Below are 15,550 nucleotides of genomic sequence, written 5' to 3'. Positions count from 1 at the left end.
ATTTCATTTATGGAGGGAAAAAAGCTATTCAAACCAACCAGCTCCTATGTCTTCTTTAGCTGTGGGAGGCTTTTAAAGCATGAATGTCCTGTTGAATATTACGCCACAGGAAGTCGATCAGGTTTAAGTCCAGATGTTGACTAAACCAACTTAACATTATTAAGTGAGAACAGAATTCATGATTCCATCGATTGCAGCAAGTCTTCCAGATCTTGGAGCAGCAAAGCAGAACATCACCAGGTTTGACTGTTAGTATGATGTTCTAAAATGCTGTTAGTTTTAAGCCACTTCTAGAAAGCTCTCTGTTTTGTCTGACCAGCCATTTTTGGCCCAGTCTCTCTTTGTTAAATCTTGAACAATGACTTTAACTGAGGTGAGACAGGCCTGCAGTGCTTCAGATGTTCTGGGCTGTTGTTTTTTTGCGACCACCTAGATGAGTCGTCTATGTGCTCTTGGAATAACTTTGGTTGGCTGGTCACTCCTGGGAAAGTTCATCGCTGTTCCATGTTTTCTCCATTTGAGGAAAATGGCTCTCACTGTGGTTCCCTGGAGTCCCAAGAGTTTTAGAAATAACTGTTATTACCCTTTTCAGGCTGACAGATGTGGGTGGACTTTGTCTCTCACCTCTTCCTGAATATCTTCAGGATGATGTGTTGTCCTTGTAGATCTTATTAGCCGACTTCGTGTTGTCGTACAGGTTATGTTTAAGTTATTTATTGATTCTCTGAGCCAGGCAGTAAGCACGTCTGTGAGTGGTTAGTGAAAACTGAACCAGAAAATGTGGTTAGTCACAGTAAATCCATGATTTAACAAGGAGTGATAATTACCTTTAAACACAGTGCCAGGTTGGTTGGGATAGCTTTTTCCATTAATAAATGAAATCATGACTTGGAAAATTCATGTTGCTTTTTTAACTCAGGCCATCTTTGACTGAGATTAAAATGGGTTTCAGACATAGACAATCTTTCACAACATTATGTATACAAAATTCCTCCTGCTTTATGATAGTTTTGGCCCAATTTCCTAAGAAATGTTGGGTAAAAAAAGACCCATTTCTACACCTGTAGCGACTTCCTTCAACAAACCTGCTTCCACATATAACCACTGAGGTAAATCTGTATCTTGTAGGAACATTATGTCTGTTTCATGGCAGCAACAGTCCTGGCTTTAGATAAGCGTGTACCTAAAGGATTGTTGAAGTTTTTGATGCACAAATTTTGTGTCCATAAAAAGCATCTGAGCTAAAATAAAAAAAGAGCTAATTATGGAGTTATTTAACAGTTGAATTGAAAAACAACCCAGATTTAGCCGTATTAATTATATTTTGATGTGGGTACATTTCCCTAACGTTTGTTTCCTTTTGGTCGCTTGTCTGTTTATTCCTTTCCTCCATTTTGTCTTCTGTCCTACATTTGTTGTGGTGAATTATCATTTATTATTTATATTTCACTGTACAGTATTTAGTTTTTTTTTTTTTTTTTTTTACAGTTAGTGTTATTTTATATCTGCTGCTACAGAAAACTAATTTCATAGTTTGGGATTAAAATCAATAAAATAAACCTTCATTTAACCAGATAAAACCTTGAGATCTCTTTTCCTAAAGCGACCTGGCAAGACAGGCGCACCATGTACAAGTATCAACAATTAGATTTATAGTGACATACTAGATAATAGCCAATTATTTACAGGTTAATCAGTGACAGCAGTGACTATGCAGTTATTTCATTTTTGTAGTTTCTATATGGATGTTTTGGGGTGTTAACTGATTATTTCACGAATGGAGCTATTCTTCAGTCTTGATGCTTTATGTGTGACCAGGAACACACCATGCTGGCCACAGAGAATGAGGCTGGCTCTACAGTGTAGTCTCTCTGGACAGATCCAAGGACAGTCTTCTCTATGATCATGAACACTTTGCAGATGCTGATGGTCTCCTGTGGTGACAGTTCTGCACACCACATCGATGCTGCTGCTGAGGATGCTCCGAAGCATGCGGCCGTGGCTTTTTGCAAGGATGAGCCTTGCTGACCAGCTGGCTGGTGTTTTGTGTGACCACTTGAGACGTCCACTGACAGTAAATGCCATAGTAGGAATTTGACCAACACCGTCTGGCCATCACACTTTGGCCCTTGTCAGATTCACTCTATTCAATCTGCTCTCTCATTATTTCTGCTTATACAGGTCCTTCTCAAAGAATTTGCATATTATGATAAAGTTCATTATTTTCCATAATGTCATGATGAAAATTTAACATTCATATATTTTAGATTCATTGCACACTAACTGAAATATTTCAGGTCTTTTATTGTCTTAATACGGATGATTTTGGCATACAGCTCATGAAAACCCAAAATTCCTATCTCACAAAATTAGCATATTTCATCCGACCAATAAAAGAAAAGTGTTTTTAATACAAAAAACGTCAACCTTCAAATAATCATGTACAGTGATGCACTCAATACTTGGTCAGGAATCCTTTGGCAGAAATGACTGCTTCAATGCAGCGTGGCATGGAGGCAATCAGCCTGTGGCACTGCTGAGGTCTTATGGAGGCCCAGGATGCTTCGATAGCGGCCTTTAGCTCATCCAGAGTGTTGGGTCTTGAGTCTCTCAACGTTCTCTTCACAATATCCCACAGATTCTCTATGGGGTTCAGGTCAGGAGAGTTGGCAGGCCAATTGAGCACAGTGATACCATGGTCAGTAAACCATTTACCAGTGGTTTTGGCACTGTGAGCAGGTGCCAGGTCGTGCTGAAAAATGAAATCTTCATCTCCATAAAGCTTTTCAGCAGATGGAAGCATGAAGTGCTCCAAAATCTCCTGATAGCTAGCTGTATTGACCCTGCCCTTGATAAAACACAGTGGACCAACACCAGCAGCTGACTGTGGGTACTTGACACTGGACTTCTGGCATTTTGGCATTTCCTTCTCCCCAGTCTTCCTCCAGACTCTGGCACCTTGATTTCCAAATGACATGCAGAATTTGCTTTCATCCGAAAAAAGTACTTTGGACCACTGAGCAACAGTCCAGTGCTGCTTCTCTGTAGCCCAGGTCTGGGGAATGCGGCACCTGTAGCCCATTTCCTGCACACGCCTGTGCACGGTGGCTCTGGATGTTTCTACTCCAGACTCAGTCCACTGCTTCCGCAGGTCCTCCAAGGTCTGGAATCGGCCCTTCTCCACTATCTTCCTCAGGGTCCGGTCACCTCTTCTCGTTGTGCAGCGTTTTCCGCCACACTTTTTCCTTCCCACAGACTTCCCACTGAGGTGCCTTGATACAGCACTCTGGGAACAGCCTATTCGTTCAGAAATTTCTTTCTGTGTCTTACCCTCTTGCTTGAGGGTGTCAATAGTGGCCTTCAGGACAGCAGTCAGATTGGCAGTCTTACCCACGATTGGGGTTTTGAGTGATGAACCAGGCTGGGAGTTTTAAAGGCCTCAGGAATCTTTTGCAGGTGTTTAGAGTTAACTCGTTGATTCAGATGATTAGGTTCATAGCTCGTTTAGAGACCCTTTTAATGATATGCTAATTTTGTGAGATAGGAATTTTGGGTTTTCATGAGCTGTATGCCAAAATCATCCGTATTAAGACAATAAAAGACCTGAAATATTTCAGTTAGTGTGCAATGAATCTAAAATATATGAATGTTAAATTTTCATCATGACATTATGGAAAATAATGAACTTTATCACAATATACTAATATTTTGAGAAGGACCTGTAGATCAGCTTTGAGGACAGAATGCTCCCTTGCTTCCAAATAAATCCAACCTAACAGAGTTCATCACCTGTGAGTGGTCATAATTTTGTGCCTGATTGGTATATTTGTGTTTCAGTAAAATAATCTTTTTCTTGTGGTGGCTCAAAACAGTGACAGATGATGTCATTTTATTTTTCTGGGGAGATTGTTTGTATTAATATTTCATTCAATCATCCGAAGGGTGATTAGTTTATTAATTCTCCTCATTCCTCTGCTGTGCAGGATTTACAGAGCCTTGTGAAAGTGTTCGGCCCCCTTGAACATTTCAACCTCTTGCCACATTTCAGGCTTCAAACATAAAGATATAAAATTCAAATTTTTTGTGAAGAATCAACAAGTGGGACACAATCATGAAGTGGAATGAAATTTATTGGATGTGTCAAACTTGTTCAACAAATAAAAAACTGAAAAGTGTGGCGTGCAATATAATTCGGCCCCCTTGCGTTAATACTTTGTAGTGCCACCCTTTGCTGCAATTACAGCTGCAAGTCGCTTGGCGTACGTCTCAATCAGTTTTGTACATCGAGAGACTGAAATTCTTGTCCATTCTTCTTGCAAAACAGCTGGAGCTCAGTGAGGTTGGATGGAGAGCGTTCATGAACAGCAGTCTTCAGCTCTTTCCACAGATTCTCAATTGGATTCAGGTCTGGACTTTGACTTGGCCATTCCAACACCTGGATACGGTTATTTGTGAACCATTCCATTGTAGATTTGGCTTTATGTTTTGGATCATTGTCTTGTTGGAAGATAAATCTCCGTCCCAGTCTCAGGTCTCTTGCAGACTCCAACAGGTTTTCTTCCAGAATGGTCCTGTATTTGGACCCATCCATCTTCCCATCAATTTTGACCATCTTCCTTGTCCCTGGTGATGAAAAGCAGGCCCAAACCATGATGCTGCCACCACCATGTTTGACAGTGGGGATGGTGTGTTCAGGGTGATGAGCTGTGTTGCTTTTACACCAAACATATCGTTTTGCATTGTGGCCAAACAGTTGGATTTTGGTTTCATCAGACCAGAGCACCTTCTTCCACATGTTTCGTGTGTCTCCCAGGTGGCTTGTGGCAAACTTTAAACAAGACATTTTATGGAAATCTTTGAGAAATGGCTTTCTTCTTGCCACTCTTCCATAAAGGCCAGATTTGTGCAGTGTACGACTGATTGTTGTCCTGTGGACAGACTCTCCCACCTCAGCTATAGATCTCTGCAGTTCATCCAGAGTGATCATGGGCCTCTTGGCTGCATCTCTGATCAGTCTTCTCCTTGTTCGAGATGAGAGTTTAGAGGGACGACCGGGTCTTGGTAGATTTGCAGTGGTCTGATACTCCTTCCATTTCAATATAATTGCTTGCACATTGCTCCTTGGGATGTTTAAAACTTGGGAAATCTTTTTGTATCCAAATCCAGCTTTAAACTTCTCCACAACAGTATCTCAGACCTGCCTGGTGTGTTCCTTGGTCTTCATGATGCTCTCTGCGCTTTGAACAGAACCCTGAGACTATCACAGAGCAGGTGCATTTATACAGAGACTTGATTACACACAGCTGGATTCTATTTATCATCATCAGTCATTTGGGACAACATTGGATCATTCAGAGATCCTCACTAAACTTCTGGAGTGAGTTTGCTGCACTGAAAGTAAAGGGGCCGAATAATATTGCACGCCCCTTTTCAGTTTTTTATTTGTTAAAAAAGTTTGACACATCCAATAAATTTCATTCCACTTCACGATTGTGTCCCACCTGTTGTTGATTCTTCACAAAATATTAGAATTTTATATCTTTATGTTTGAAGCCTGAAATGTGGCAAGAGGTTGAAAAGTTCAAGGGGGCCGAGTACTTTCACAAGGCTCTGTATAATCACAGTCCCAGAGTAATGATGAGATTCGAATGATGAATGTTGATTACCTCATCGTCTCTTGGAGGTATTTACTGGCAGGTCAGTCAGACTGACAAAGTTTTCATGCTGACGCAACCGGGAATTGAACCTGGGTCCCCCATACCATAGACTCGGACTCTACAGCTCCAGGGGACCCAGACGTCAGACTCAGACCTAATAAAGATCCAAATGATCAATTTCTTCAGGGTTTGAAGCAGGGAGATGTTTAGAACGTTTATTTTTTTTTGCCTTCTTTTTAAATTAAAAATATGAGTTCTAGAAAATAGTCTTGCAAACGTATTCATGCCCCCTCAAACACAGCACATTATATTCAATGTATTCTACTGGGGTTTTACATGACAGATCAGCAGAATGTAGTGCATAGTGGTGAAATGGGAAAAAAAAAAAAGATTGATGGTTTTAGCATTTTTAGCAATGATGTTTTTCAGCAACCTTTTCATACAGGCCAGATTTGTTCCCGTTAAATAGTTGTCCTGTCAACAGATTCTCCCACCTGTGGATCTGTGCAGCTCCTCCAGACTTACCATAGGCCTCTTGCCCTGCCTCTCAGTTTAGGAGGACGGCCATGTCTCAGTAGGTTTGCATTTATGTCATATTCTATTTTCAGATGATGAATTTAACAGTCCTCTCTGAGATGTTCAGCGTTTTGGATATTGTTTTTATAACCGTATTCTGCTTTAAATTTCACATCTTCCTCCCTGACTTGTCTGCTGTGCTCCTTGGTCTTCATGATGCTATTGGTTCTCCAATGTTCTCTAACCTCTGAGGCCTTCACAGACCAGCTGCATTTACTATTCATTTACCAGTTAGTAGAACTCTGGGGACAAATGGTTACACTGGATTTTAGGGGTGTTAGATTAAAGAGAGCTGCATACAAATGTACATCAGTCTTCAGATTTATATTTGTAAAAAGTGTTAAAACCATGTATTATTCTCCCACCATTTCACAGTTATGCACTACTTTATGTTGGTTTCTCACATAAAAATGAAACTGCATTGAACTCTGTGACTGTAATGTGAAAAAAATGTGGAAAAGTTCAAGTGTATGAATACTTTTACCAGGCACTGTACATCTGTGTCCAATCAGCTTTGATGTGACTCTTTGTAGCTCTGCATTCTTGTCCAAAGGAAGTCGGTCGATTTAAAAGGAATATTGTGTAACAGAATCCAGACCTTCAGTTTATTTATGCCTCAGTATTGTTTTGGATGTCTGACATCATCAAGGGTTGGTCCAGTTCTAAGAAACTGTCATCATACAGCATTAATGGCTGACATTTCAGACCCGGTGAGTAAGTGGAGAAAGAAGTCAAATGATAAAAAAGCAGATGATTTTCTAGTCATATTAGATATATGACAGAAGAACAGAATGTTCAACATTCCTATCTGTAGAGAAAATACACAGAGTTCTAAAAGGCGCCATGTGGAACACCATATTTACCAGATAAGATGATGGAGCAAACTGGCACAGCCGCCCTGTTTCCTTAACATCTACAGCACCTTACACACCTATAGTCCCCCCTGTTAAAAAGCCTTAATAAATAGATTATGGCAGTAAAATAATCTCACATTGAAAAGTCCAACAATTCAGCACATTAATTCAGTAAAAGAAAAATCTCACATTAAGAGATAATTGTTTTTATTATTATGACTAATGCTTTAATTGGTGGAACCCCTGAACAACTATAAAATAAATGAAAACAAAGCATTTATTCTGCGATTTTTACATTAATTAGAAATCCATAATTTCCCATTTCCCACTTCTTTTCCCAGTCTATGAAATCAGAAAGATGAGAAATAATTTCATTTGAGTAAGACAGATGTTTGTGGATCCTCCAAAGACACGGGAAAATGGATACTTGTGTTAACTGGCACAACTTAATAGTCATTGAAATAAATGACTGGTTTAAGATGATAGTGACTGAAAAAGCTGTTCTTTAAAATGGGAAAAACACGAGAACATACCATTGCCATAAGGCAGGAGGCGGCTAAATGAACACTGCTAACATTAAAGTTAACCACTGTAAAGGTTTACCACTGTTCCATGTCATTTTTCTCTGAACATTTGGAACGCTCTTGTTGGTTAATCAGTTTATTTAAAGGTAAATATACAGATTTACAAAAAAAGCTGTTTCATTTTTTCTTTCCTTTCATCTATATTTTTATTTAAAATGTCTTCAGTGAGAGCAAAGTGGAACCAAAGTCAAATTCCTCGTTTTTGCGCACAGACCTGGTGAATAAAGCTGATTCTGATTTACCAAGAGGCTGGATTAGTTAGTTGATTAGTTTGGATATTTTTCCCCATTTGTAAATAAACTAATCATTTAAAACAAAAAGCAAAAGAAAAATAAAGAGCGGACACATGACCTGCTTCTGAAAATATTTATTGTTGCAGGGTTAACATGTTCTGAAAATACATTTAACAATAGGCTTTAAAAGTAAAATATCTTACAGTGTACTACATGCTCATTGCATTATACAACTGCTCTGAAATAAAATATAATAACACCATTCCTTCGACGACAACAGAAACAACTGCTTGGACTAAGATAGATGTAACAAACTAACAGCCTCGGTTTGTCCAGCAGGGCAGGAATTCAGTCAGGGAAGAAGAAGAAGAAGAGGCGAGGCGTGTTTGGTGCGTCTCAGCGCATGACAGCGTAAAAACACAGTTGGTCGACTTTGTACGTAAATCACAGCGAGAAGAGCAAAGAGGTTGGATTTATTTATTTTTATCATAATGCGCCCTGATCCCTCTTTGTGCTCGTGTAGTGGAGTTACAGGCAGTGCATCTGGAAGGTTTCAAGTGTCTTGACATCATTTTTTAACAGGCAGCTTTGTAATGATCAGAGCTCTGTATGGAGCAGTCACGTTAATATTTTTTAAATTAAAATTAGTCTGAATTGAGGGGACAAAACGTGGCCAGCAGAGATTTCTGAAGACAGCAAGGGAGGAAGCCGTGGTGACATTAATATTTAATTATGTTCCTTCAATATTACCCTAAAGAATTAACCATTTGTTTTTGCGAAATGGGGTAAGAAATATAGGAATATTAAAGCTGGGAAGGCTCTGATTATAATCACTTTAAAGCATTTATTAACAGTAGACGAGCTGCAAAATGTATTTAATTTGTGCAAGAATTTTCAATCTGTATTCTGCCACGGGCTGCCTCGATAGCTGATTTATCTCCAATGGTTGGAAGTTTGTTGGAGGAAGTGTGGACCAGATGAATGTATCCTCTGTCTTCTCAGCCCTTTGATGTGTGTTACACACTCTCTCTCTCTCTGCTGGTTTTGTTTTTTTACTTGGATTCCTTCTCGGCGTCCAGCAGAGCGGAGTGGATGCCGAGCTTCTTTAGCTCCTCCACCAGATCTCCGTTTTGGTGCATCTGGAGCAGGATGTCGCAGCCTCCCACGAACTCGCCATTGAAATACACCTGAGGGATGGTGGGCCAGTTGGAAAACACTTTGACTCCTATCGTCAGAGATGAAAGTAGAAGATGAAGACATCAAGAGGGGAACAATGGAAGAATAGTGGACAATGTTTCTGAGACACAATTATACTTAGTATGTAGCACCAACTGACCCCTGAACTTTGACTTGATATCTAAAAAGACTTTCTGCTCTCCAATCCACTTTAAACAACCTGCCAGATTTTTTTAAACAAAATAAAAGCTTAAATTTGCCAAAATAAAACATCTTTGCCTAAATATTTTCTCTTCTTTAATAATAATAATAATAATAATAATAATAATAATAATAATAATAATAATGAGAAGAAGACATTATAAACTTTACATATAAAAGAAAATATTAAAATAAAAGAAAGTCACGTCTTTTTATCCTCTCACTGTTCCCCTCAACTTATTTTGTTTTAGGTCACAAAAAAATATTTTGTACTTGCTAAATGACAGAATTTGTATTTCCTTTCTTATGTGCGTCCTAATCCCAGAACAAAAGCAAAACACCCTGTAAAGATGCTGGCTGAAGGTATTAGGAGAGGGGCATGTACTGACATGGGCTGAAAGGCCACTCTGAGAGGAAGAAGCCATCATTTCCAAAGCAAGCAAGCATAAAAACAACAAAGATTATAGTTTACAAATGCATTCCGAGATAAAGACTTTTTTTTTTGGGAACATGCCCTGGGTCCGATGAAACTGGCCTTGATGACCCTCGTTACTTTTAGAAGAAAAAAAGGGGGAACACAATCTCAACTGTGAATTACAAAATCTGGGATCGGTGCCTCTCTTCTTAACTCTGGGAATTATATTGGAGGAGCAATGAAGTGTCTGATGTCATCTATGGTCAATGGTTTGTTTAAAGTACCACGCCCTTTGGTGCTGCTGCAGGACGCTGATAAAAGCCAAACGTTTGGAAATACAAAGAATCTGAGAGGCAGAGCTGGTCTGAGGGAGATGATAATTGGTTGAATGGACACATGGAGGAAAACTTAACACAGACACATTTACAGGCTGACTGTATTATTAAGAAGCGGCGCATTTAGCTAAACACCTATTAAAGATGCCAATTTGTTGCTCACACCAGAGTCTACTTGTCCCAGCTTACTGACCTTCTCTGAGCTCCTGGTCCTCCAGTACGTTATAAGAAGCGTAGTGGTCCACCCCATGCATCCGGAGGATCTGCACCACGGCGTTGCTGAAGCCACACATGGGCTGTCCCGGGGTCCCCTTAATAAATACCACCACCTTGTCCTTCTTTACCATCTCACCAAGGTCCTTCTGGAGGTCCGTCGCCGCGCACAAGAACCGGGCCGAGGCCGCCCGCACAAGTCCATCGGCTGGCCTGAGTAAGCACGCGGTCGGGCCGGACCGTAAACATCTGACAGTGGATCTAATTAAGCTGTTCATGGTGTTCTTGTTAAAGACTCAGCTCGTACTCTGACAAGTTGGGGTCTGTATAAGTGAAACTCCTCGGACAACATAGACTTCAACCTCGCTAAGCAGGATCTAGATGCTGATTGGACGGCTGTATGCAGCGAAAGTCTAATTTGATCTCCTATTGGCCACAGCGAGCGTCGGTCTAAACGCATTTACGTCAACAACGTGGGTTGCATAAGAAACACAGTTTAAAATGGTAGTTTATCTTTATAAAATTTTTTTACAAATTTGCAATTGTGTGATTCATAATTAATTTAGTAAAAAACTAAATTCAATATATATTTTTTTTAAAGTCAATGGTCGGAGCATTTAACAACTTCCGGGTTGAACTGCGCAGAAAGGAAGAATACACAGGCAATTTAGGAAGATGGCGGCGCACACACAGAAAAATAACAAAGCAGGTAAATCTGGGGGAAAAGAGGCTCAGCCGCTGATACTCCCCAAGACCCCAGCAGAGGAGCAACGTTTAAAGCTAGAGCGGCTCATGCGAAACCCCGACAAGGCCGCTCCCATCCCGGAGGGCCCGAAAGAGTGGGCCCCGCGAGCTCCGCCGGAGTTCGTCCGGGACGTGATGGGCTCGAGCGCGGGCGCAGGCAGCGGGGAGTTTCACGTCTACCGCCACCTGCGCCGCAGAGAGTACCAGAGGCAGGACTTTCTAGACAAAATTTCAGAGAAGCAGGAGAAGGACGTGGACTATCTGCAGAAACTGGAGCAGAACAAACAGGCGGCCGAGGAGCGAACGGCGAAGCGTAGGAAGAAGCGGGAAAAGCTAAAGCAGAAGAAACTGCTGGCAAAGAAGGCTAAGATGGAGGATAAAGACAAAGATGATGGAGACATGGACTCTAACAGCAGCGGAGAAGAAGAGAGAAAGGAGGAGGAGGATGGAGAAGAAGAGGAAAAAGAGGATGACGCTGAGACACCAAGCTTTATTATGGGGAGGAAATGATATGATAAAAGTACAGTAGCAGGGTTTGGTCCGGTCTTCATGTTTCTACGTGGGAAAAGTTTTGTGACGTTTGTATAATAACCCAGCGAGAGACCCCCAGCTTCATATGCTTTAGGTGGCAACAAAAACTATCCAAATAACGTGATTCATTTAATCAGGAGTAGGAGAAACGTGCTGCAAGGATCCGTTTTACTATTCAAAGACTTAAAACAGCTGTAGTGTGATGGACATAACTCGAGTTCATTTTAATTCAGTTTGGACATGGGGTTGTTTTGGCCTAATAGCCGTATTTTTTCATATCAAATGCTGACAAATGTTATAGATGACTAATGGTCAATATATTTTAGCAGCGGCAAGAATAAACCTCTCTTAAAACCGTTTAGGTTGTGTTTTGTACGTTTTTGTTTCAAATGTGTGATATACTGTGAAACTAATTTACATCAAGGTATCCTATGCGTCTTTGCAGACTTGTCGATCAGCCCTTGGTGACCTCCATCACCTGTGGGCACAACAAGGCTGCAGAAAGCAACTAAAGAATGAAAAGGCGTGGTTCCCGCAGGCTTGGGAGTTCCACGTGCGATGTTCCTTGGACAGACTCCTGCCTCCCACGGTGGTGGAGGCCTGTCTCAGTGGCCCTCACCTTTCTTGAGGCAAGTAGAGAAAAACCAGGCAGCCTGATATTGTTTGGACCAGGGGAAGCTTTTCCTGCCAGACACTGTCCGCTGTCACAGTAATAGCTTAATACCTTATTGTTGTGTTAACCTTTTCTTGTCGAGTCTGTCAATAAAACAAAACGATATTCAAGCTCTTTAGTCTTGTAATTGTTTGTTTGCCCACTTGCCCCTCAAAGGTAAAATCTGACCATAACACACGCTACATGTCCACCTTCTCTTTTTTTAAACACTATTAATCTGAATGCAGTGTATATGTTATGTAACTCAATTTCAGCTTGTGCTCTAATTAATATGCTAAAAGGAATCCGATTGTCACATTATGAATCAAATGTTTTCAGGTTCCCTGAGCATGTCCAGAGTTTTTAATGGCATATTTGTTGTGTTCAGCATAAACATGGAAGCTGCTGCTCAGACGAAGAGGACTGAGTAGAAATTCCCTTTTATGGTGAAACTTCTTTTAACCACATCCTGCACTGAGGTCTATTTTTATACCAAACTAATGTTGGTGGCATGAGGCTTCCCTGGTATAATCCTTGTGACACAGTCATATTCAGTAAATTAGAATGTGTTCTGGTGACGCTTGTTCGTCAGATCAAACAAAATAAACTTGAATCTGATGTAATATTCTAATCTTAAATGTGTTTTGATTAGCTGTAAGCAGGAAACCATAATTAACAGAAGGCTTGAAAACATCTGTCTGTGTGGAACTAATCTATATGTGTTTCATTTAGTGATGGAGTTAATGAAATGAGTGAATTTTCTCAGTAATATTCTAATTTATTGAATGTGACTATAATCTTTGAACCTTTTTATTTTTTTGCCATGTTCAAACCACAAATGTTGCGTTTTATGAGGATTGTATGGCCCAACACAAAGTGATCCATCATTGTGAAACGGAAGGAATATTATGGTTTTTAAACGTTTTCTTTTTTTTTTACAATTAAAAATATAAAAGTGTGATTTGCATTTGTATTCAGTCCCATTTCCTCTCATACCCTAGTGCTTCTGTGAAGGCTTCAGAGGTTTGTTGGAGAACAAACAGCATCATGAAGGACTGCAGCAGACAGGTTCAGGGAGGAAGTTGTTGAGAAGTTTAAAGCAAAGGTCTCAGTCTTGAGGTTGAGATGAGTGAATCTGAGCTGTTTTGCAAAGAATGAGTAAGGCTTTCAGTCTAAATGCAAAACTGGCAGGGACATGACCCAAAACACTTGCAGCTATATGTGCAGTTAAATGGGGTTCTACTGAAACAGGGCAGCTGAACATAAATGCACGCCCCAGTTTTCAGGTAATGAATGGGGGCATATTTAAAGACTGGACATGCAGTAGGAAGCTCACAAAGGAAGTACTGTCTTAAGAGGAAAACTTTCACAATACTCAATGAGGATAAATTGATGAATCACCAATTTTCATTGGAGGTAAGAAGCTGTAAATTATATTATAGATGTTCATCTTTCATGGAATACCCATAAAAATCATCGTCCAGGCAGGAAAATAAACCATTTAATAAACAGAGCGGTCAGTGAGTGACCCGATGTTGGACATAACCCAGAGTCGTTGTGTTTAGTGCTGTGACATTTGATATAAAGCAGAAGTGAACTCAATGTGGTAATCTTGGATTGATGTGGCTTACTGTAAGTATTGTAGGAAACCTTGAGTTTGGGCCATCTCTCATGGGTCTGTGATCAAGTTCTGCTACTGTAAACCAGTCAGCATAAAGGCCAATACGTGGGTTTTTAGGTGACTCATAATATGACTTAAAATGTGTTTTCTTCATCAGCTATGAAAGTAAAGATGTTAACATTTAACTGTTCTCTATCATCAATATCAAACTGGTTTTATTCATTAATTTATTAGTATTTCTGCTTGAAATGAGCTGTTATATAGGAAGTGGTAATGTTATTTAGCTGAAACTAGTGAACAACTCTGACCCATCTTTGCTTCACATTATTAATAAATCTCCTAATTGGCTGGTTCCCTGAACTTTTGGGTTTTTGACCATCAAATTTCACTCATCTATATTGCCCTTACATGACCAAGAAAAAAATAAATACACAGTAAAAAATATGAATATGAAAAATGCTGAACACACTGCCTAGGGGTGATCTTTCTTGAAATAACCAATTTTAGGACTCACTCTCCTAAATCACTCCTAAACTGGGATGGCTTGGTAAATAATTTTTGTTTTACATATTTTTTGATAAAGCTCTCATCTCCTAATTTACACAGCAATAGCAGCTAGTCATCTCTCTTTCTGTTTGAAAACAAAACAACTCTAAGTTCATCTTAGATCTGTAATTATGATGAAGCAGATCATAGTAGTACAAGATCTGTCTTCAGACTTTCTTCTTTTTTACACACAATGAAACACCCACATATGTGCATTAATGATAATAAAGTGCTATGAGATAGCAGAATCCACAGTCTTGTGGGGGTTGTCCATCCAGTTTCCTAATAAAATATAAATAGGTAGAGACAATTTTGAAGCAGAACGTCATTTTCCAGAAATGCTACTTACTTTTTCTCTATTGGCCGTTTGCAATAACTTTTTTCTCGTGCTCTCGGTGGAAGACCCACGCGTTTTCTCTCCCTCCCTCCCTGCTGATCCCTGCTTCTGCTTTTTGTCTGTATTTTCCTCAGAGCCTCGCTTTGCATATCCTCCAAACTTGTAAATTATGGATTTGGTCTGCTGGTCTCTCAACGTAATTGATAAAAAAAATTCAACGGGGAGACAGGGTAAAGGAGGCCCTAATTGTCCAGACAGGACGTTCTTCTCTGGATACACAATGGATTCTTGGCAGCAGTGGAAGATTGTGTGCCTGACTACAATGTCGGTCGCGGACGTAGAAGATGTGTACATATTTGGACTCAGAGGTTAAAGGATATAATCTTGGAGAAGTTATATGCTCCAGATCTGCGGAAAGTACCAGAAATTTGGCTATTTGGATTCGCAATTGAGACGTACCAGTAAAACTATTAAGGTAGTTGGAAATTAACAACTGCCTGAACCACAACCTTTATTGTTTTTCTAAATCTGGCTCCCCAATGTGGCCTTGGCAACTTCTGCTAACTGGCTATCGACAAAATATCTCCTGGATGTTATATAAACACGACGTTCTTCCCCAGCACTCCCCTACCAGCTGTGTGCTGATAGGTCTATGCGGCCGATTGATAAAACTTCCACCTCTCTTCTCAAGGACAATGGAATGTGAAATATGATTTTGTTTTCCTCCTATCTTACTTTACCTAAATGTATGATTTCATTACTTTTCATTGATTTTCAGATTTCTCAGAAGGATTACCAGCAAAAGCCAATTATTATTAGTATTTGAAAATTTTACTACAGCAGTTTTTACACCAATGATCAGAGATTTTTAGAGT

At 40.0% G+C, this 15,550-nt stretch overlaps 2 protein-coding genes and 1 non-coding gene across 3 annotated transcripts; 2 read left to right on the top strand and 1 right to left on the bottom strand.

The window, feature by feature from the left end:
* Nucleotides 1-8,023: 8,023 nt before the first annotated feature.
* On the bottom strand, nt 8,024-10,642 carry glrx5 (glutaredoxin 5 homolog (S. cerevisiae)). The gene is made up of 2 exons (XM_047388758.1): nt 10,225-10,642; nt 8,024-9,129 (listed from the first exon to the last, which is right to left on the bottom strand). Exons 1-2 carry the CDS (start codon nt 10,520-10,522, stop codon nt 8,957-8,959), a joined length of 471 nt encoding a protein of 156 aa, XP_047244714.1. The 5' UTR covers nt 10,523-10,642; the 3' UTR covers nt 8,024-8,956.
* Nucleotides 10,643-10,760: 118 nt separating this feature from the next.
* On the top strand, nt 10,761-12,302 carry prkrip1 (PRKR interacting protein 1). The gene has a single exon (XM_047388756.1). It carries the CDS (start codon nt 10,920-10,922, stop codon nt 11,496-11,498), a length of 579 nt encoding a protein of 192 aa, XP_047244712.1. The 5' UTR covers nt 10,761-10,919; the 3' UTR covers nt 11,499-12,302.
* Nucleotides 11,956-12,231, top strand: LOC124882583. Its single transcript, XR_007041945.1, has one exon. It is a non-coding gene; the product is annotated as a small Cajal body-specific RNA 13 (non-coding RNA).
* Nucleotides 12,303-15,550: the final 3,248 nt, after the last annotated feature.

This window comes from Girardinichthys multiradiatus, chromosome 15 (genome assembly GCF_021462225.1).
Source record: "Girardinichthys multiradiatus isolate DD_20200921_A chromosome 15, DD_fGirMul_XY1, whole genome shotgun sequence".
Taxonomy (NCBI): domain Eukaryota; kingdom Metazoa; phylum Chordata; class Actinopteri; order Cyprinodontiformes; family Goodeidae; genus Girardinichthys; species Girardinichthys multiradiatus.
Note: the sequence above shows the minus strand (reverse complement) of the source record. Positions and strands in the feature narration are given on the sequence as shown.

Excerpts from the sequence above, each read along its gene's own strand:
- glrx5 (XM_047388758.1), bottom strand. The coding sequence starts at position 10,522 with ATGAACAGCTTAATTAGATCCACTGTCAGATGTTTACGGTCCGGCCCG. Across the intron at positions 9,130-10,224 it reads GGACCAGGAGCTCAGAGAAG|GAGTCAAAGTGTTTTCCAAC; the intron begins GTCAGTAAGCTG and ends CTCTGACGATAG.
- prkrip1 (XM_047388756.1), top strand. The coding sequence starts at position 10,920 with ATGGCGGCGCACACACAGAAAAATAACAAAGCAGGTAAATCTGGGGGA.